The 21,898-nt window shown below is 44.9% G+C and overlaps 1 protein-coding gene across 1 annotated transcript; it reads right to left on the reverse strand.

The window, feature by feature from the left end:
• Positions 1-3,064: 3,064 nt before the first annotated feature.
• On the reverse strand, positions 3,065-21,825 carry BUB1 (BUB1 mitotic checkpoint serine/threonine kinase). The gene is made up of 25 exons (XM_050893022.1): positions 21,809-21,825; positions 21,385-21,444; positions 21,162-21,306; positions 20,586-20,782; positions 20,095-20,135; positions 19,126-19,232; positions 17,655-17,707; positions 17,358-17,548; positions 15,726-15,886; positions 14,023-14,357; positions 13,061-13,113; positions 12,394-12,531; positions 11,283-11,378; positions 10,529-10,619; positions 10,044-10,125; positions 9,184-9,364; positions 8,527-8,605; positions 7,775-7,998; positions 7,099-7,239; positions 6,290-6,405; positions 4,790-4,951; positions 4,431-4,588; positions 4,160-4,337; positions 3,809-3,915; positions 3,065-3,355 (listed from the first exon to the last, which is right to left on the reverse strand). The coding sequence occupies exons 1-25, from the start codon at positions 21,823-21,825 to the stop codon at positions 3,160-3,162; spliced, it is 3,309 nt and encodes a 1,102-aa protein (XP_050748979.1). The 3' UTR covers positions 3,065-3,159.
• Positions 21,826-21,898: the final 73 nt, after the last annotated feature.

The following is a 21,898-nucleotide window of genomic DNA, read 5'->3' on the forward strand; positions in this document are numbered from 1 at the left end:
TTGCGATGAAGGCAGGCAGAGGAGCCCCCAGCTGCGGGAAGGAAACATCCCACGTTGCTGCGTGACGTGGAAAAGGTTTTCCCAAAGCAAGGAAATAGCAGTGCTGCCGGGTCTCCCGAAACTGCAGGCAGGTGGACAGGCAGCTGCGGAACCCCAGGGCACGCAGCACCGCATCCTACGGGGAGGCATCGGTCAGGGGCAGGTTTGCTGCCGGCAGCAGGGAGATGAGCGAGAGCCCGATGCGAGACCCGGGAGGAGCGGATAAACAAACAGCGTAACAGTGAATTACTCAAAATAACGCATTCGCTGGGGTCAACGCCCCTCCCGCCAAGACAGGCTTTCCTACGGTGCGGTTGGATTTATGAAAACAACCGAGCGAGCGTTTCCAGTACCTCTGCACGCGGAGCAGCCTGCGATTCCAGCTCGCTGTGTGGCCGCCTTTCCCTCCGCGGCCCTCGGGCCACAACAGCAAACCCTACGAAAGCCAACCCATCCGTCCCCACTCGCGGCAAGCCCGGCATCCCTGCCCTTCCCTCAGCATCCCGGGCTGTATCGGCTGGCCTGGGCTTAGCTCACCTACCCAACCGCTGGATGGTTTTCAAGTTGAACAATTGAAGCGGAGCAAAAAATAGCCCTGAAATACAGCGAGAGGCAGAGAGATTTATGAAAGTCTGTTGTTTGTCTCCCTCCTGTGGATAGACTCACGAATAAAATTAATGCCCTCACCTGCCCCCCCGGGGCTCTGCTGATAACACACCCTTTTTTCCTATCTATTTCACAGGATTATAAACCAGGGCGCCGCATGAACGCGACTGCGAGCAGCATCAGGATAACTGCATCCCGCAGGCTGCGTGCTCCTCCGGAGCCCCTCTGAAGCGTGCCGCCGCGAGAGCGCTCTCCAGCTTCTCCGTAGATTAAGTCCGCACATCCCTCGCGCGCAGCTTGAGCGAGGAGGATTTGCAGGCAGCAAAGCCAGGCTGACAAAGCCCAAATGCCATATTTTTGCATGCTGCACATACGTTGAGCACTAATTTCCCCATGCAGCGCTGCTGGCTCTCCTCACCCTCATACGTTATCTTCTTTACAAATCACCCCAGGTCCTATAACTCCCGGTTACGGCTCCCCATTTTATCCACGGACGGGAAGAAGGTCTTCAGCGAGAGAAGCATCTCAGTGCTGGGATCATCCCAGTAATCCTGGCTTCTTGGCAGTGCGCTGCACTGCCGGCCATCCGTTACTCACCGTTTGTAAGGCATCAACGCGGAGCACACCCAGCCCGCGAGGAGCAAAGCCCCGATACGTATTTATCCCCCCAAGATCAAATCGGCAGCCACAGAGGCTCGAGCGAAGGCAGCAACGAGCTGCGGCGCAGCTTTCGGGCAAGCAGCCGCAGGAGCACCAGCTTCCCCGGAGACGGGGCAGCCAGGGAGATTTTGCCACCAAATGGGTATCCCAGAAGGGGAGGGGGAAGGCAGGGGAGGTCCAGCTAGGAATCCCTCCAAAGCGAGCGCAGTTGTGGCTCCGGAGAAAGGTCGCACAGACTAGTTTTAGCAGCAAGTCTCGGCTTAGCGATGCTGAAGGATGAGGAGAGACAAAAAGAAAAGTCGCTCCGCGGCAAGGGGAGCTCGGGAGGTGCCGTCCGTCCTTCGCGGTACCTAACGGCCACATCCAGCTACTCCTGGTACCCTTTTTAAATGTTTGGCTGCAAGAATAAATACCGTGAGCAAGTTTTGCTTTGAAGCAAGGCAAGCAGAGAAAACGTCCACCCGAGACGGTTGCTTGGTGTGAGTCAATGCAGACGTTGCTCCAAAGAAGCAATGTCCGTTCCCACCTGAGGAGAACGCAGCCTTTGCTCCCAAGCCAAGGAAGACAGCCCAGCACGGATGCCGCCGTGGAGCTGGTGTGTTCAAGGTGCCTGCTAGATTTCTTTGGAGTTTGTGTAATTCGGGTAATTCAAGTTATTTTGACGTTTAAAAAAATAGCTATAAATTCAAGCCAGCCTCACGCAAACTCGAGTGAGCGACTTGCATAGGCAGCAACGATTCAGCGTGTTGGGGTACGGCCGCTGTAGTTAAGAAACATAAAAACAGATAAAAAGGAAGAGGGGGCACTTTTAAAGGAACGCTTTCCTGGCATTTTCCCCAGAGTATTTTCACAATATTCTGCCGCAGTAAAGGCAAACAAAACCTCAGACCGAGCAGAAAACAACCATTTCAATGCCAGTCAGGAGAGACACTTGCCTCTTGGCTTTCCCCCCTCCTCTCTAATAATTGTGTTGTGGCTGGTCAGAAGTGGATGTAACACAAGTGGCAAGTGTGACTTCAGTCCTCTCTCATCTACATCTGAGCTGCGAACCTCGGCTTCTTTCAACCCGAGAGAAAGGGCAGAGCAGGAGGGCTGTGAAGGTAGGAGCCCCAAGCCTCAAAGAACTGCAATAGCAGCGCTCGGAGCGCTGTCGCTCGTCTGCGCCTTCATCTCGTCACCGCCTCGAAACAGCGTTTCCTCGTATTCATTAATTATCCGCAGTGGCTTTTTTAGATGAGAGACCTACAGAAAACCTGTCCTCCTTACACCTACCGACCGTGGGATTTCCCCTGATCAGCTGTAGAAAGCTATACGAGTTCACGCTCTCGTAGCCCGCGTTACGTACGTGCTATTTCACTTCCAAGTGCTCTCTTCACTTCTCTTAGAAGAGATGCGGGAGTCTTCCACGATGGTGGAGTCTCAGTCTGGAATTACGTTCCCGTTTCCAACAACTGGCTCCTCCCCAAAGGCTCTGTTCACCATTTTTCATGTCGGGAAAATGATTCCTCGACACCTCACGTACGTTTTACGCTTCAAAGATCAGCCTGCCCTTCACCTGGCTGGACCGCATTGAAAGATTATCTTTCACCAGTTTTTTTTTTTTTCCCTCTTAGAAATGCACAATATTACGACAACTGTCTACAGTCTCCAGCACGCCCATGCCTCCCAAAGTGGACAAGTTAAATTAACAAGTAATTTTAGGGTAATTTTTTTTGTTTTCCACAAAAGCATAGAAAGATGCAAGTTATCATTCCTGAAGTTAACCCCATGAACGTTTATTTTTAAAACAAGTTATTACAAAAAGGTTTCACATCAATAAAACGCCAGTCCTCAGTAACTGTGCAAACGAAATGCTTATTTTCGTGACCGCTTGTGTTCTATGAGCAACACAACAAGTCTGTTCCGAAGGAACTTTATTTCCTTTGCGTATGACTTGCAAAATAAGTCCTTCAGCCTTTCGCGCAAAACTCCTAGAGAAGGCAGGCTGTGGCAACTGGGGATGTTTAGCATGCTCTCAAAGAACTCTTTCCACAGGTCAGCGTTGGCAAGCCTGCAAAGGAACAAAAACGGATCAAAAAAAAAATTTCTAAAAAACTCAAGCTGTTAAAATACTACTTCCCGTATTTACCCCGCTCCCTCCCCAGTTAGAGGCTGGAGCAACTGCAGGCATCGCTGTAACACAACGCAGCTTCCGTTGCGGCACGCTGCTTAGCGAACCAGTGGGATTTTTTCCTCGTTAGTTGTCGTTTCCTCCTTCCAGGCAGCAAGCAGCTGAGGACGCCGTGCAATTCACCACGTGCGCTGCTGAAACGCTTCCTGTGCTTCAGTCAGTGAATTCTCTGAAGCAGTTCCCCTGCGCTGAACACCCGCAGTTTTTTAGGGCGCCAGGAAGTGCACCCAAGCACCACTGAAAGCTGTACAGAAACTAACCTCAAACAAACCTGGTACTAATGACGCATCTTTCTAGAGAAAGGAAGGTTTTGAAAAGATTTTTGACACCAACCTTCTGAAGGCTCCCTCAGGCTTCCAGATACCGTTTTCATTCTTCACTTGCATGTAGGTACCAAAGAGCATGCAGTAGACCGTTGCTGCAATGCCAAAGTAGTCCGTCTAAACAAAGTATAAACAAGTTTCGTATTAAAAACGTATTGAGACCGCTAAAAATTAGCTGAAGAACACGCCGTGGAGCCAACAGGGCAAGCTCCGTAAGAAGAGGGTTCAGGATCGCGTTTTTAAAGCGACAAGCTGAAGCTACAACTCTAGTGCAAAAGCCTAGCATTTCTATACTCCCTTTATTCACGCCAGATGCATGCAGTAAGCTCCAAACGTCCCGGCTGTCTATGCAATCTCATACCTGGTAGTTCCATGGCTTCTGCGTCAGCATTTCAATACACTGAAATCCAGATGTTTCACACTTTGCAGTAAAAGCTGTTCCTTCAGGAAAGAGTTTCATGTCTATACTCTGGCCCAAGTCAATGAGCGTCAAGCCGTGAGAGAGACCATCTATGTCACATGTATCATTGTCCAGAAACCTTCAATCATGACGACATGAAGCGATCACGTAAGTATCAAGGCTACGACATCACAATCTGCTGGCATCTCAGGTAGCAAAGGGAAATACTTGCCTTTCTCCAAGTATGAAATTGTCAGGTTTAATGTCACCATGAATGATTTTGCAGCTGTGGAGCTCTTCCACCATATACAGAATTTTTACGGCAAAGTAGATTACAAGTGCTTGAGGCATCACCTTCTCCGGAAGCTTTTTGTAAATGTTTATGGCATTCTGTAAACAAAAAGATAGGGAAGAACCATCAGCGACACAGAGACAACTCGACAGGGATTACAGGTCCATGTTGATAAACACGGAGTATGTTCACAAGGAAGTTCCGTAAAGCGGGGAGTAGAGGAGACATCTGAATACTGTAATGTGATAGCACTCCAAAAAGAATATAGAAGTTCCAGAGCACAAGCTGATCACACTTACCAGCAATGTTCCGTAGTTGTAGAGCTCACCAACCAAAATGCTTCCATTTTGAAAGAAGTGAGCAGAATAAAAGTGGATGTAGAGGTGGCGTACACTCGGACTGAGCCTTTCTACCAGTTGTGTTGCTATATAGAACTCCCAAGGGTTGGCAGGCTTCTGGACCTGTAACCAAAAAGTTGATTTACTAGGAAAATCTATTAGCGTTAAAAGCAGAAGTTCTTCTCAGGTTGAGTTTTTTTGTTGTTTTTTTAATGGCAGACTAGGCATTTTTCCTCTTGACCAAATACAATACTTGTATCTACAGTAATTAACCTCAGGTCGATACACTCAATGATTAATCCTCTTGAATCAAGACTTCAATTACACGCCACAATTCCATTCTGGCTTATACACTCTTTTGTGTTATTTAAAATGTCGGTCTTTCTGCGACATCGATGTTTCTGCTGGCAACAGACATTTTGCATAAGAGAGAAGGCTTTTGAAGTCAAAACAGGAAAACCCTTCCGATTCCTTCCCCTGCTATTTCCCCCGCTACGTTGAATACCTGATGCTTCAAAAAACACTGAAGTCACCTTTACATACTAGAAAGCTCTCAGTTAAGGTGTTAACACGAACAAGTGTTTTTTTTTCCCTGAAAGATTAAATGTTCCAGAGGAGATCCACAAAAAGGTTCCAAAGATAGATCTAATGTGGAGTGGCTTAAGGGGGGTGTGCGTGCATGTGTGAACTCAATCACACAACCACGTTTCAGCCAGACTGTAGTAACTGTACACGCGCCCTCTCAGCCAGCAGCAGACGCAGGGATGTGTGACCTAGCACAACCCTCTTGGGCTGAGCTGACCTCGCAGTTGCACAGACTTTCCTTTTGGCAGCGGTTCTGATGTAAACACATGCTATCATCTGTTGCTCATTCCTGCACTGAAGCAGCCTGGAAGAAGACAGGGCAGAGCAGAGCGGGAGCCGCTCAATCTACAATCGCCATCGAGACAAGCGCGTTTATTAATAAAACCGCGCCAGAGAGGTATCACCCAGCAAAGTCGACGTAATAGCCAGCTGCCGCCAAACAGGCTGGCTGCACAAAGTGCAAAAACGCTTGTGGAAAGCTAGCGGGCACGTATCTGGAACAAAGAGCGGCCCCGATTTTATCATCAAACCACATACATTTTCATTTGCTGTGGACTAAGAGCGCTCGCACAAGTAGCTGCCTTTGTTCAGCTGAGAAAGATAGCCTGGCTGTAATTCTTACTCCTCAGGATACTTGTGACGACCTTATAAAGAAAAGATGAAGAGGCAAGTCGAGTCAAGAGCATAAATAACTTCCCATGTAGAATGAATCCGACATCACAGCACTCAATCTGAACGAGGCTTTGAGGATAGACCAATATGCTTTACTTCATATTTATAAATAAGAAAACTCAGCAGAATCCACCCAGGGTAGGTGTCATTACTATAAGACTCACGAATTTTCCAGCAGAGCTATTCTGAATCAACACTGCTTACCTTGAATATTACTTTCTGATTGTTTCTAGGGTTACTTGCATCCAGAATGGAAGCCTGATAGACTTGGGCAAAAGCTCCCTCTCCAACCAAGCAGTCCACATGGAAGGAGCTGGAACCTTTAAGAGATTAAGAACTTTAAGCCCTTCTTGCAAACTTCACAGAAGAGACATCGCTACTCAGGGAAAAAAAGAAAAAAAAGAAAAAAGCACCATATAGGTGCACTATAAAGCATATATATATATATATAATATATATATAAAAAAGCACTGTTAAAAATAAGTTACTGCTTCAACCCTAGTGCTAGTCTTTCTTTACAAGCCTCTTCTTGCTAGCCAGCCGTTCCACAGAAGAGAGCCTGCACTCACTCTTGAGAACAAGAGTGCTGCAAAGTGCCACATACTAAAAAATCAGTGTTTCTATTTCTGTCTGACTCCCTGGAAGTAATCAAATTCCAAAGTGCATTCCTTAAAAAGTAAACACTAATGTTTAAGTCATACAAGTATGTCGCAATCACTGTCATACAGATTTTGTTGACACAGGACTGCTGCTCTATACAAAGTTTGAGAGTTGTGTCACAGATTACTAGGAAAGGAAAACTAGGAAAATTCCCTACTCAGAATGCCTAATCAAAAATGCTTATGCTACAAAAGACAAACAAAAAACCAGGTCTAATTTAAAATCTGAGGCTCAGATAATCTGGAAGCTATCTGGATATAAGTGCAAGTAAACTGAATTACAAAAATACTTCCGAGGTTCCCAGAAAAGCTTCAAGAAATGCTTTAAAGTGAAATGTTTGAAGTAGCTCTTACCCAGTGGGAGTTCAGCCTTCAGTTTGATGGATGGAAGAGCAGATTTCCATTCAAAGTAGTTGGCATAGGTGTGGAGTGGTTTAGGAAGCTCTGATAAGAATTTGCAAATCAGTTCCTTATCCCAAGGGTTCTCAACAAGGACTTCACAGAAAGAAGAAAAATATTTAAGCTATAAGAAAAGCATCATTTCAAAGGGGTAACATAAGCTTATAATTGAATGAGTGTCACTGATTTAAAAAAAAAAACAACAAAACAAACCAAAAAACCCACAACACAAAAATCAAAGAGGGATAAGTTAAGTATTCCTTAATTTTGACAATCCAGCTTTTATACCTATGCCTTCCGTTAAAGACGCCCAGAAATTTTTTTTAATCGCAAGTTGAAAACAGATGTTTCTGAAGTACAGTATTTGAGCCTCAACTAGCAAAGAACTCTTAGGTACTCCCGAGTACTCCTGTACTTCAGAATCTCTTTGGCATCGTGTAACACAGGTACGACCCACATTTGTCCTTCCTTACATCACTTGCACGTACGCAGCGATCTCCTTGCAGGAGCTGCGAGACTGTTTGCTCACTGCAGTGACCACCTGCACGTTGGAACAAAGCACTGCTGCAAGAACATGAAACCGCTCTGGTCTCAGGCTCGATGGGAGAAAACTGTAGGCAATGCTCTGTACCTGCAGCTCTAACACTCTGGGCTGGCCTGTCCTGCCCAGCTCCAGACAGCTTTTCATGGGAAATTCTGTCCACCCCAACAGACGAGGAATATTCAGTTCTGCTCGTGGCAGTCTGCTCATGTAATCTTTGAGAAGCAGCTGTAGCAATTCCTTGAATTCCCTTTCCTTGTTTCAAGACATTTCCTTGAAGCTCTCCTTGTTCTGCAATGTGTTCAAGAGCAGGGCTACATATTTAAAACAAAATATTATTAATTGACAGTACTGCCATGGTATTTTGCATCTTCAGTAAGCACAAACGTGTCAAACGTCCACACTTGCAACTTTGGCCATAACCAACATTAAGATGAATAAAATGGACATTTCTTAAGAAAATAAGATCTGGCCATATCGTGCTACCCATAGTCTAATAACTTTCAAGTTCATCGGTCAACAGGTTCAGCCAATATTGAAAAGAAAGCAGTAGTTTTACATACACAGCCATTAAAACTTTCTGGACGGTTAACTTTTGATTTAAACGTGTCAGAAAACTTAAATCCTAAGAGCATTTTCAGGGGCATTATCACCATACCCAGGTTCATTTAACTCTGCAAAGTGCTGAGATGTATGCTAAGCAGAGTCAGTCTGACACAAACACGTCAGCTCTAGATTACTTGGAAAACTTGCATTGAGAGCAGCATAGCAGACCTGCCTGCTCTGGCGTAGATTTGCCCAGCACTCTCAAGCCTTGAAAATCTCAGCAAGTCATGACATACCTTAGCTTCTTAGTTTTTGTCTGCTTGTGCAGTTCTTCAGAAAACTCCAAATCCATTTGCGGCAAGTCATCCCCACAGGCTGCACAAAAGGAGTAGCAACAACAGCAAACGTTTATTTTCCCCAAAGGCAAGCACATTTAGAGTATTCTTACCAAGACAAGAAGGTTAAGTCACACTGCAGCTGTGAAAGCTGCTAAGGTATCACAGAAGCTAGAACTGAACAAGCCTATTTTAAAATATATGAGTAAAGATAGTAGCTTGATTTCTTTAGGGAGTGTATTCCAAGACTAAAGAGGGGCAGACGAGCATAAAGGTGCCCCCAGAAGAAGAAGGTGCTGGGACTTCAGTCAATTTTTTGACTATTTACAACCCCTTGGAACAGTTCAGAACACAGCAGTCCGACAACACAGTCAAAGCCTCTCTTGTCCCTCGTTACCTTCTCTTATTCCCCCAATTAAAAATTCTCGGAAAGCGTATGCGCTGGGCCAGCCCATGCTTCCAGCTGCTGTTCTGCAAGGAACACGTCCTCAGAAGCGGCAGCAGCGGGAGCCACACCTACGTGGTATTTGGCAAGGCCTGGGAGGCAACCAGGGCACAGAAATGGAGTTACACAGTACTGAATTACATGCTCTCAACCTGAAGTATTCATTATTTTACCTTTGTCCTCCAAAGCTTGTCGCGAATGTGCCGACAGGTAATTAAATGGTGTTGATACAAGCTGGGCAGCTCGTGCAAAGTCTCTTGTGTTGTTTGGACTGGGTGCTAACGTTTTGTTACTACTTGGTACATTCCACACCGTATAATCATCCCGCAAGAACTCCGGTGTCCCTGTTTCTTCCTAGAGAGGAAAAAATACATAAAGATTTAAAACTAAGCCATCGGAACTATCCTGCCAGAGCTGCACTGTAACCTACCAGCAGCCTCTGCAGTCAGTTTCGACAATGTTGAGACTGCATGTGCCAGCTTACAATATTAGAAAAATAAAGGAATGGCAATCGAACCTAAATCACAGGTTTACATTGTTTTGTATCAGACCTGAGCATTGGCAATAATCAATACCACAGCAAAATGCCAGACAACTAAAAAATTGCCTTAAAAGTCTGAAAAAGCCCATCTCATTACTTAGTGATCACTTATATCCAAGCAGCCTGGAGTTTTATGCATCTCCTTGGCTATGAAAACTGTGAGGTGGTTATTAGAACATTAAGTGTCTCTTCCTCCCTGTCCTTCCTCCCCCAAACAGATGCCAAATCTACACATCAACTGCAGCCAGATTTGTTCAAGGGATAGCCGTCTCCACTATCAAGCTCCTAGAAGTTTCGTGAAAATTAACAACTGAAAAAGTTCATCCCATTGGGAGGAAATGGGAAAGGTTATCTAGGCTGCAGCTAGGTATCAGTCACAAGAATATTGCGGGATTGGGATAGAACAAAGGTAAACACAACCACCTCCGATACCCCCTATAACTACGTAACCCATTTTCAAGGCTAATTCTTGCAATAAGACCGAACACTCACTTCTGTACTTGCTGTACAGTCAGTCAAGGGACGTTCTCCAATAGTTCTGGGCTCTTCTGGCTTGTTTTTATGCTGTGGGATCCTGACAAAACAGGTAGTTTAGAATAGCTTTTCCCCAGAAACTTTCCCAGGCAGACTGATCAGAACAAAGACTTATTGGTTTTAACTTTTAATTTTTAAAAATTTTTTTAAAGAATCCCATTTGCAGATCCTTAGAGAAGTTGCAGTAGCTCAAAGAAACAAGCTATGCACGGCTATGCAGAAAATTAAGCATCTCAAGCACACTGCCCAAACAGGAAAGTTGCGCAATTCCACAGAGAAGCAACTACAGCTTTCTCATGCCACTTCCACACAGCTGCTAGTGATCGTACGCAAGCCAATCCTGATACTGCAAATACAGTCACAGCAAAAATATATGGAATAGAATCAATCCTATACGTAACTCTTCATAAACTGAACTCAGCTGTTACTTTTTTCCTCCTTACCCACTGTTCTCTTTTTCATTCTCATCTTCAAAGATAGAAAACGCAGGCATGACAGGGGCAACAACATTAGTTTTCAGACTTCCATCATGCCCTTAAAAATAAAAAGATAACCGATATTATCTTCATCCAATGAAGATTATATAAATAGTCACATTTTCACCCCTAACCAGGCAACTGATGGTCATGGCTGCATCCAGCTAGACCAGGAGCATCCTCAGAATTGCCACTCAACTTATCTCTCCTATAAGCTCTTGGAAACAGGGAAGATTTTTTCATCTCAAAACCAAGACTGGCCAGAGTACAGAAGCCTTCTTGGCTGCATCTGACCAGTTGTGAAATATCTCTGTGCTCGCTCTTGAAAGCCACTGCTACCGCCTGGTTTTCAGACGATTTTAACCGTTACAGCAAGCTGGCGATTCAGACACCAGCCTGCAAAATGTTTTAGGAAAAAAGCTTTACTCATATGAAGTACCAGCTGTGCCCTTTTCAAAATTAGGTTTTAAATATGAGAGAAGTCTCTACAGAGAAGCAACATGTTCAATACACACATTGCTAACAGTAAAGTGCTTCTGCCATTCTCAGACTGTACATCAAAATTTAGAAATTGTCAGTAAATTAAATTATCAGGAAAGAAGTTGCTTCTTCACACCTACTCAAACAACTACTTATCTCAAAATTATGAGGACTGGTGGGAGGGGTAAACAGGAAATAAAGGAGTGAAATATCATGGATTGAAAAAACAAGTAGTACTTACCACTTTTTCTGCAGAAGACTTCAAATTGCTCCTCGCTTTCTTCAAGAGGAGATGGTTCAGGCAAGATGGGTGTTTGAAACATATCCATGAGAAATCCTAAAAAAAAAAAAGAAGAAGATATAAACCCCACAAGAATATCACCCCCAGTAAAAGAAAAGAAATTTTCAGAGGTTCTTCCATTGTGTGGTAGTCAAATCAAAAGCCAATTAATTATTATTTGTCAAATGCCAATAACCAATTATTCCTTCATATTGCTTTTAAACACTCCAGACAACTGAACAAACACAGGAAGATCTGACTTGGCCAACACATACTTGTTGGTGCCCTGGCCTTTTTTTTTTTTTTTTTTTGTTCCCTCTCCAAGATGAGTTTTCAAGTTCCCCTAAAGGAGCAAATTCTCCTTTATCTTCTTAGATATTTGGAAGGCTAATGAATATCGCAAGCTTTTTTTTAATTATTATTTTTACACATATATATTCAGCTGCAGCAGTTTGCTACATGGTAGCAGTTAATAGGCTTACTATCAAAACAGAACATGGCAGAAGAGTACAAAAGGGATAAAACAGCATCAGGACATTATTACTCCACATCTGACATCAGAAACACAATTGCAATTTCCCTCTTAGGATTTTGAAAAAGCAACGTTTAGAATTGACGGTGCCCGTTAAATAATCAAAGACCTTTTGCATACGGCACTTTGGGGGAAGCTCAACATCAACCAGAGTTGATTTATTAACTTCCTAACATTCTTCCACATTAGTCTGTCGTAGGTCTTCACCTCAGAAACAGGAGTCGCTGACAGTACTGACAAGAGCAGCTCAGAGAACATGCTGTCCAATGGAGCCTGGCAGGTGTATCACCAGTGACGTATCCGGGAGTTTACAAGATGTGGCTGCTGGGATGTTATTAAAGCATCTATTTCTGGTCAAAAGGTTTGGGTCATCCAGACAATCGCAAAAGAAGAGTACCAATTTAATTTTATTTTCCTCTTTGATTGAACGGTGCACATGCCCATCACTAGATAGCCTCCTTGTATATTCGACTCCACTAAAATTACCAGGCAAGATCCCATTAACCCCAGTGGAACTAGCATGTTATTCCAGACGCTTACCCAACGCTTCCTTCGTATGAACTGTAGGTGAAGGTTGCACTTTGAACGGTGTTGCCTGCATTGCTCCTCCCAGCGAGGTGTTTGGGGTAGCTTGAGAAGCATTTCCAGAAGCAAAGGAAGAATTTCCAACTCTAGATGCTAGAAAAGAGAACAGCAAGATCATTTCTGAAGTAGCCTGGGATTGTTTATTAACATTTCAGTAGCTAGCAAAATGTTAGTAAGAGAAGTAAACAAGATGAGTAGCAGAATGACAACCCAGAATTTTGGGAGAGATTTTGGCTGGTTCAGAGACCTGCTTGGCAGATTCCCAAGGGAGACTGCCCTGAAGGGCAAGAGGGACCTTGGACAGCTGGGTGGCCTCCGAGGACTCCGTCTTCGATTCACAGGAATGATCCATTCTGACACAGAAAGTCAAGCAGGCAGGAAGCCAGCAAGGACAAACAGCGAACTCCCGACCGAGCTCAAACAAAAAGGAATTGCACAGAAGGTGGAAACAGGGACTGGCTCCATGGAAGGGATATAAAGACATTGCCCAAACATGCAGGGATGGAGTTAGGAAAGTCAAAAAGCTTAGCTAGGGTTGGAACTAGTAGCCAAAACGCTATTGATCCCCAGCCAGTAACAGCGATACCAATAGCATTGGTCTTATCAAAACTGGGCTTATTACCTTCTTTCACATCCACAGAAGTAGTTAGTCCAGTGGATTTCTTGTTAGGGTGCCTTCAAAGGAAAGATTAAGAACATTAGCTTGAACTAAAAGCTATTATTTAAATTCCAGCTTCAGTTCAGGACTTAGCAGTACTGCACTCTAAGCAGTAAAGAGGCCTTTCCCAGTCTAGAACAAAAGAAACATCCCAGACAGACGGCAACTAGTGATCCTACTTTTTCCCCCCCATGAATGACTCTTTTTTTTAGTCACACAAACGAAGCAAATGAGAGATCCTTTAGAATATTATTAGAGACTGCCCCCCAGAAAGTTTCTCATACAGTTGCCAATAGGTATAAAACCTGAAAGGCAGCAGAGTCCTTGAAAAAGGTTAAAAGGCAGGCGTTAAATACTCTTCTTGGATACAGTTTGCCTCCAAGTAACTCCATAACGTGAGTCAATGACAACTGGTTCCATTTCCTCTCGTTGGCCAAGCCTACTCAGCCATGCTTGCTTTGCCAACCGAGGTTTCTCCCTCTGCCCCCAATTTTGTTTCCTGTATTAGCTAAGGCACGCAAGCAAGAGTGCAGAAGATAAATACAAGCACTTTTTTTTCTTCTCTGGAGACCTTTGTGGCCAAGATGTAACGTATGGGATCTGCATGAACTAAACATATCCTGGTGTTTATTTCAGGCATGCCAGGGACAGCAATGCTGAATAATTAATTACTTCAGTTACACACTGAATTTCCTCTTAGTTATTACAACAAAAACACAGGGTTAAAGGAATTAAAAACTGAAATTAGGACCGTAAGTTATGTAAGTTTGATCTATGTCTAAATATTGGTTTCCACAGGCTACTTCAGATTTTTTTTTTTCAGAAGAGGAAGAGAGACACCTTTTCTTTTAGTTAATTCTCAGCTGAAGTGTCGATATTGAAGACTGCACAGTTTGCAGAGCAAGAATTAGCCTGTTTATACGTACTGTTCTCCAGTGCTCCAATTAAGAGCTGAGTCAGGATGTGCCCGTTCCCAAGCTGAAACGTTACTGAATGGAGGGTGTAACAAACTGTTCTGGAGTTCTCCAAGCTCTAGCTGAGTTTTGACTGCATCCTTCTTATATGTTACTTCCCCCAGGGAGGCTGATGTCGTCCGGTGGCCGACAGGTTTCACTGACTGCAGTGTAAGAGCAGTGGATGACAAAGTACTTGACTGAGGCTGGTCTGGCACCAGACCTTGGGCGTTTTGCAGATCTGAACTTTGACGAGATGCCATCCAGTTCTGCTGTAGAGCTGCACTGGGTGTCACATGTGGATGCACCTTTAGAGATGAGAAATGTTCTTTTATGCTCAAACACCCCCCCACAAGTATAGCCGTTGCCATTTTCCCTTTTATTTCTGCATAACTAGAACAGTTTTTCATGCATAAGAGAACTTTCGTATGCAACTAAACCTAAATTGTGTAGAAGCAAAAATGAACTTTTGGGTTTAACAATTAAAATATATTTCCTCAAGTATTTCAAGTTATGCCAGGTATCTATACTAGTCAGGTGTTATTAACTAAATTCTGGAAGTTCAGGCTGCAATCTACTCTGGTTACTGTCTAAAGCATGGTTAAATTTTGTGAGATAGAATCTTAAAATCATAGAATCATTTAGGTTGGCAAAGACCTTTAAGATCATCGAGTCCAACCGTTAACCTAACACTGCCAAGTCCACCACTAACCACATCCCTAAGCGCCATGTCTGCATGTCTTTTAAATACCTCCAGGGATGGTGACTCCACCACTTCCCTGGGCAGCCTGTTCCAGTGCTTGACAACCCTTTTGGTGAAGAAATTTTTCCCTATATCCAATCTAAACCTCCCCTGGCGCAACTTGAGGCCATTTCCTCTTGTCCTATCACTTGTTACTTGGGAGAAGAGACCGACCCCCACCTCGCTACAACCTCCTTTCAGGTAGTTGTAGAGAGTGAAGAGGTCTCCCCTCAGCCTCCTTTTCTCCAGGCTAAACAACCCCAGTTCCCTCAGCCGCTCCTCATAAGACTTGTTTTCCAGACCCTTCCCCAGCTTCGTTGCTCTTCTTTTGACAGGCTCCAGCACCTCAATGTCTTTCTTGTAGTGAGGGGCCCAAAACTGAACACAGGATTCGAGGTGTGGCCTCCCCAGTGCCGAGTACAGGGGGACGGTCGCTTCCCTAGTCCTGCTGGCCACACTATTGCTGATACAAGCCAGGAGGCTATTGGCCTTCTTGGCCACCTGGGCACACTGCCGGCTCATATTCAGCCGGCTGTCAACCAACACCCCCAGGTCCTTTTCCGCCGGGCAGCTTTCCAGCCGCTCTTCCCCAAGCCTGTAGCGTTGCATGGGGTTGGTGTGACCCAAGGGCAGGACCCGGCACTGAGCCTTGTTGAACCTCATGCAGCTGGCCTCGGCCCATCGATCCAGCCTGCCCAGATCCCTCTGTAGAGCCTTCCTTCCCTCAAGCAGATCAACGCTCCCGCCCAAGTTGGTGTCATCTGCAAACTTACTGAGGGTGCGCTCGATCCCCTCATCCAGATCACTGATAAAGATATTAAACAGAACTGGCTCCAATACTGAGCCCCGGGGAACACCACTTGTGACCGGCCACCAACTGGATAAGTTCATGAAGGCTGCTCCTATTGATCATAGACTATTGATCAAGACTTACCACCATCTTATTTGGTTCAGCTGATGTCGTAGATGCTGGTTCCAATCTAGTTTCCTCCAAGCTTTTAGTGAGCTGGGTGAGCTGTTCCAGCTTCTGCTGCAGGGCTTGCAGTTCAAGGACAGCTGACTCTTTTTTCCTTACGGAGTCTCTCTCTTCTTCTTCTAAGGATTAAACAATGATATTAAGTGAAACAGTTAATCAGTATACAAATGAGTTTCTCAACACAGACATTACAAGCTGCTTGAATTTTAAATTTAGCTATGCAGTCTGTACAACAGTAGGATGACACTCAGCTCTGGAGGCATAAGTTTGGGAGAAGCCGGTATCTCCCACATGACCCACCGTGTCTAACCTCTCAGTCCTGATCCCTCAGGGGAGGGCTACACAACGCTATCTCAGCACGAGCCTGGCAATCAGCGGCAGCCAGCCCTAACGCTTTTTAGCAGAGCTCACAGGCTAGCCTACCTCTCACCTGCTGTGCGCTTGTGGTGCCAGGCTCTGTGCTGCTGCAAGCATGCTAATGGCACCCATCCTCAGCACAAAAGGAAAGCAACTCTGAAAGATTCTACCAACATGACCCTTTGGAGAAACTTGGGCGGGGATGGAGCCTGCGGTCCCCAAGGGAAGAGCTGCCCCTACTGGGATTTATCATACACAACTACTGGATTAAAAAAATAAAAGAAATCCAGACTCAAACACTTGTTTTAAAAATGCATTAGCATCTTCCCTCCCACTGAATCTCTCCCTGTTCCACTGACTACAATTCATCCATTTCTTCCTTCACCAAATGAGGTAATCACTTCTTTCATCCAGCAACATCCCCCAGCAACGTTTTTCCCCCCTCCTATAAATGTTTAGATAAACAACTAACTCACTTCTGAGCAGCTGCTCTTTATTTGCACTCAGTTTTGGCTTTGCTTCTCTAACACCTGATTTGTCTATTTGAAAGCCCACTACTTTTTCTCCAAAATGTCATCATTCAGCAAACAAAGGTATTACCCCTAATTACAAACTTTGCCTTTTCTATGCCTTGAGACCATCCCAGCTACAAGCATGCCATCGCTGAGAATACAAGGGGCATCCCACAGCTACATTTGCCAAGGCGGCCAAGTGAAGACAGAGTGCCACTCTTTGCTGCAGCATGCCTTTGACTGACTGGGGCCAAGGACCAAGTGTGGCATCACACATAACCATATGACAGTTTAAAGACTACTCTGGGCGCTCTCCGATTACAGCCTACTGACAGGAACCAAGATACTCTCAAATCTTGAATTACAGGGGGCAGAGCGCCACAGCTAGAGCTCACATCAGGGTAACTAGTACTGCTAAGAGCTGCTCACACTTTCTTCCCGTTGCCTCAGAAGAAACACCACTGTCTATGAAAATCTAGGTTTGAACAGACAAACCCAAGGGATGAGCTTAAACAATAAATATCGATGTCAGTCATTTGGCACGTTACCCGATGTTTCCAAGCTCACCCCACCCTGTTTCTGTACAGGGATGCTAACTTGGGCTTTGACAAAGTTTTCAGGCTTCAGCAGAGAGGCTGAAAAGAAATGAATGCAGCCAAGTACTAGTTTTCCAAGAATATGAGAATGTTTCTGAAATAGCTAGGTGGAAAGAGAAGAATACCCCATTCTTGCTGTCTTCTGAGGCGCTCGTATTTCTTTAAGTATCTCTTGGCTCTTAGCTCCTCAAATGAAAGTTCAGAGCCTTCACATATGAGCAGGTTTTTATCATACATTGCAATCTGCTCAGATTCAACAACAGTAGATGACGACTTAGGAAGAACTTCAGATTTGGAGATGTATGTAACGTACTTTCTGTGAGGAAAAATAAGAAAAAGCTCTATTCAAGTTTATTGGATTTATTCTGGGAGCATGTTAGTTTTCCCACAGTGCGACTTAAAAAAACCCACCCAACACTTACACTTCTTCTCTTCCACCAGAAGAACAGGACTGAGGACCAGCAGAATCGCGACCCTAAAGCAGGGCAGGGGAAATAAAAAAATAAATAAAAAAAAAGAAAGAATTCCAATATTATAGTTAACCATTCATTTTGACAAGAACAGCAACCACGAAGCCCCTAATATTTAATTCTGATTGAAGAGATGACGATTCAGACCATGAGCATGGCAAGAACAGATCAGACAGAGAGCTCTACAAGTCATCAGAGCCTGAGGAAGCTGATCCTGAAGAATTATCCATATAACAGCTTGCTGTAATCTCTGAAAGCTTTTGCAAGACAAACAAGATCCCAGAGAACTAAGAGAGACAGATGTAGTTCTGGAAACTGCAGTCCAGAAGGACACTGGAACTAGTTGAACAGGTAGTTTCTATTCCAAAAAACAGGAATATAAGTTATAGATCACTTGGGTTTGTTCAGAACAGACTGGACAGCCCCATCCAATTTTTCTTTGACAAGCTATCCAACCTCGGGGCTAAGGAACAGGCAGCAGACATAGTAAGTTTTAAGCTCTATTCCATCATCCAAGATATCTGTCAGTATTTGCAGGCAATACTAAACTGGAAGAGTCACGAGCACTTTAGAAAACAGGACCAAGTTGAGAAAGGTTACATCAGTTTCCTACCCGCAGTCTTTCAGTTTTTAATTTCACCCCCCGTTCACCTCTCATCTGATTGTGCCAGAAAGACTGTGAAGAATTGTAACTAGCTTTGCCAAACCTCAGAAGAATGAGAGTGCTGCGTTCTGGTACTTAGCTGAGTTACAAGAAGTATGGTTTCTTTTGTTGTTGTTTTATTGTGGGGAAGGGGGTGAAGGAAGACTACAGGGTGACAGGATTTGGACTGTAAAGTTAACTCAAGATGTCCACAAAGTATGAACAGAACCTCAGCTGGAACTTTTTAGAGACAAGCTAACCTGGCAAGCTACAGAGGGGCTCAGGAACTGTGATAAAGTCATCTCCTAGTCATTTCCCAGCTCAACAGACTGACTTCTATAAGAAGCCACCATCACACTGAGGACCAGCCCGGAAATTTCTCTTCTTCCTCTGGTATTATCTTTTATTCATTCTTAAAGAGGGTACTGAAGAAGTAACTTGAATTTCACCAAAATTCAGTGTAGGCAATTTCCAAGAAGCGTGACTGGCACAGAATCGATCGATAATATTATTCCTCTGAAGAATGCTAACCAGCTGGATGGATCACTCTTTGCCTGTGGATCTGGAAACATGTCAAGTGACTAAAAAGTGTGTCCCAATGCTTCCCAAATGAGAGATTTCTATGATGTGATGCTTACAGCATAAACACATCAGTAACATTTCTGAGATACACCAGGTATAGTTCATATATTTTATCATTCTTATTCATCAATCTAAACTTTATGTGAGGGCTCCACATCTTTCCCACAATGTCCAAGTCACTTATTAATAGCCATTTACCTGATTTTTGCCAGCATACACTGGGTCATTAGGATTTGAAACACCTTTTTGAGGAGCCATTTGATTTGCAGCATGTGAAGTTTGAAGTGGTTTTATAACAGTAGCACCTGGGACAGATAATATAGGTTTGCATTAATGAGTAGAAATCATTTTCTCATTTATGAATTTCTATTAGCTTTAAGCATCGGAAAACTAATACCTTGTTTTGAATATACTCCCCTTAACAATTTTAAATACGGCCAGGAAAACAGGGGGGGAAAAAGAAAAAATCAGTTTCTACAGGAAACTTATTTTCTTCAGTGACAAAACTCACTGATCAAGGTAAAAGATTCATCTAATTGAGCTACAGCTCACAGGCTGTCCTGGTTTCGGCTGGGATAGAGTTAATTTTCTTCTTAGTAGCTGGTACAGTGCTGTGTTTTGGATTTAGTATGAAAATTGTGTTGATAACACACTGATGTTTTTAGTTGTTGCTGACTAGTGTTTATACTAAAATCAAGGATTTTTCAGCTTCTCATGCCCAGCCAGCAAGAAGGCTGGAGGGGCACAAGAAGCTGGGAGGGGACACAGCCAGGACAGCTGACCCAAACTGGCCAAAGGGATATTCCATACCATATGACATCATGCCCAGTATATAAACTGGGGGGAGCTGGCCAGGACAGGTGGCTCGCTGCTCAGGAACTAACAGGGCATCGGTCAGCGAGTGGTGAGCAATTGCATTGTGTGTCACTTGTTTTGTATATTCTAATTCTTTTAGTATTATTATTGTCATTTTATTATTATCATTATTATTATTTTCTTCCTTTCTGTCCTATTAAACTGTCTTTATCTCAACCCATGAGGTTTGGGGGTTTTTTTTCCGATTCTCTCCCCCATCCCCCTGGGTGGGGGCAGCAAGCGAGCGGTCGCGTGGTGCTCAGTTGCCGGCTGGGGTTAAACCACAGCACAGGCAGGTATCTTTAGCCTCACCTTGCAAAGGAGGATTCCGAGGATCATAATTCTGCAGCCAGCTAAATTGCAAGAAATGTCAGTTATTATCATTAAGTCACCTGTCCCTCATTCCTCCCCACTCCCCAGGAACCTTTGATTTCCTTGTGCAATCATCATGCCATGAAATGTAACACTGAAAAACTCAGGTTAGTTACAGGACACTTATTACTGTACACGGACATATCCCATTAGCTTCACATTCGCAAAAATAAAAAAGCCTGCAATAGGCAGCAGTATAGGGAAATTGGGTTCTTGTTTTATCATCACCGGCGGGAACATGTATCATCATGATTCTCAATACACCCAACAAATATCGAACAGCAAAGAAGTACTGTTAAGCTTATACCTGCCTTTAACAAAAATAATCATTGGTCTACCTCTGCTACAGCACAGGGCATACACACACAAGAAAAAGAATTAACCGTACGCTATCTGAATAGCTCAACAAGTAAAAGACGCGTCAGAATTACCAATACAGCTGTTGCAAGTTCTCTCGTGGCTGTGCCTGGCTGTGAAGTCCTTTTTGAAGGACAGCTCCTGCACACTGCGCGTTGCCTTCATTTACCAGCTGCTGAGCCCAAGCAACATAGAAGTTGGATGCCTTTGCACCAATTCCCTGCCCGTACAGGTAGTCAAAATACTGGCAAGGAGAAGTGATGAACTCCGCCTGCATAAGATAAAGATGCATAAGCCATAAGCACTTTCAAAAACATCCAAGGAAGTTGCAGGCAAAAAAAACCCCAATAACATTTCTTAGTTACCATCACAGGAAAGCATTATTTTCTAAAGATAAACCCCAGCTGGCAGATAAGATGCCTCTCACAAGCTAAACAGTTTAATAACACAGCTTTAAAAAAAACATGCTATCTTTCAGCAAGACTGAAAAGATCTCAGAGCTCCTGTAGAGAGCAATACCTCTGAATTCCACACCACATCCCTGAGGGCTCCTCCTTCTCCCACAGCTCTTTGCAGTCACAGAACTACGGAATGGTGGGACGACTTTAATTTTTTAGGATAGCTTAATTCCCAAAAAAGCATGTACCTACCAGCTTAATGCAGTAGTTAACAAATCTTGGATCTTGGTGGTACCGCTTGTCACTTAAGAACTTCTTCACAAGCTGCTCCAGGAGACTGGGCAAGCGGCTTTGTTTTTCTTGAAGGGGAAGACATCCTTCTATCCACTGCAGGTACCTGAAATACACTCGAGGAAGTTATAATCCTGACGCACACCAGCAGCGACGCTAACATCCGAGCCACAGGCGCGCCGACCTGTCCCACGGGTCCAGCGGGTCGGTCCCTTGGTAGTTCCGTATCCGAGCCTCGTAGCTCCTGCAAGGCAAAGGGCAGGTCAGGCTGGGCCAAGGGGAGAGAGCCACAGCCAGGACGGACACCGGCCAGGCTCAGCACCGCCCGGCGAGGGGCTAACCGCTCCCCTGCCACCGCCCGCCGGCCCCTCCCAGGCCTTAACACCCTCACAGCTCCGGCGGGAAACCGGCGGGAAAACCACCCCCGGGGTAAAGGCCGAGGCCTGCACCCCTCTGTCTCCCCTATAAACCCCCAGCCCCGCCACAGCACCTGCCCCTCTGCCCTAACGCACCCCCCCTCCCCCAGCACAGGTCCGGCTGAGCCCCGGCGCCCTCCCCGCACACAGCGGCCCCCGGAGCCCCGTCCCGGGGCGGGGGTTCCCGCTCACCGCACGGCCCCGTCCATGGCGGACCCGCCTGCCTCAACCGCCGCCGCCGGACGATTCAAACCCGCCGCGCAGGCGCGTTGCGACCCTGCG

The sequence above is a fragment of the Gymnogyps californianus genome, chromosome 3 (assembly GCF_018139145.2).
Source record: "Gymnogyps californianus isolate 813 chromosome 3, ASM1813914v2, whole genome shotgun sequence".
Lineage (NCBI taxonomy): Eukaryota > Metazoa > Chordata > Aves > Accipitriformes > Cathartidae > Gymnogyps > Gymnogyps californianus.

Coding starts and splice junctions, on each gene's coding strand:
- BUB1 (XM_050893022.1), bottom strand. Junction 10,126..10,528: donor AATGAAAAAGAGAACAGTGG/GTAAGGAGGAAA, acceptor CTGTTTTGTCAG/GATCCCACAGCATAAAAACA. Junction 7,999..8,526: donor ACAAAAACTAAGAAGCTAAG/GTATGTCATGAC, acceptor TTAAATATGTAG/CCCTGCTCTTGAACACATTG.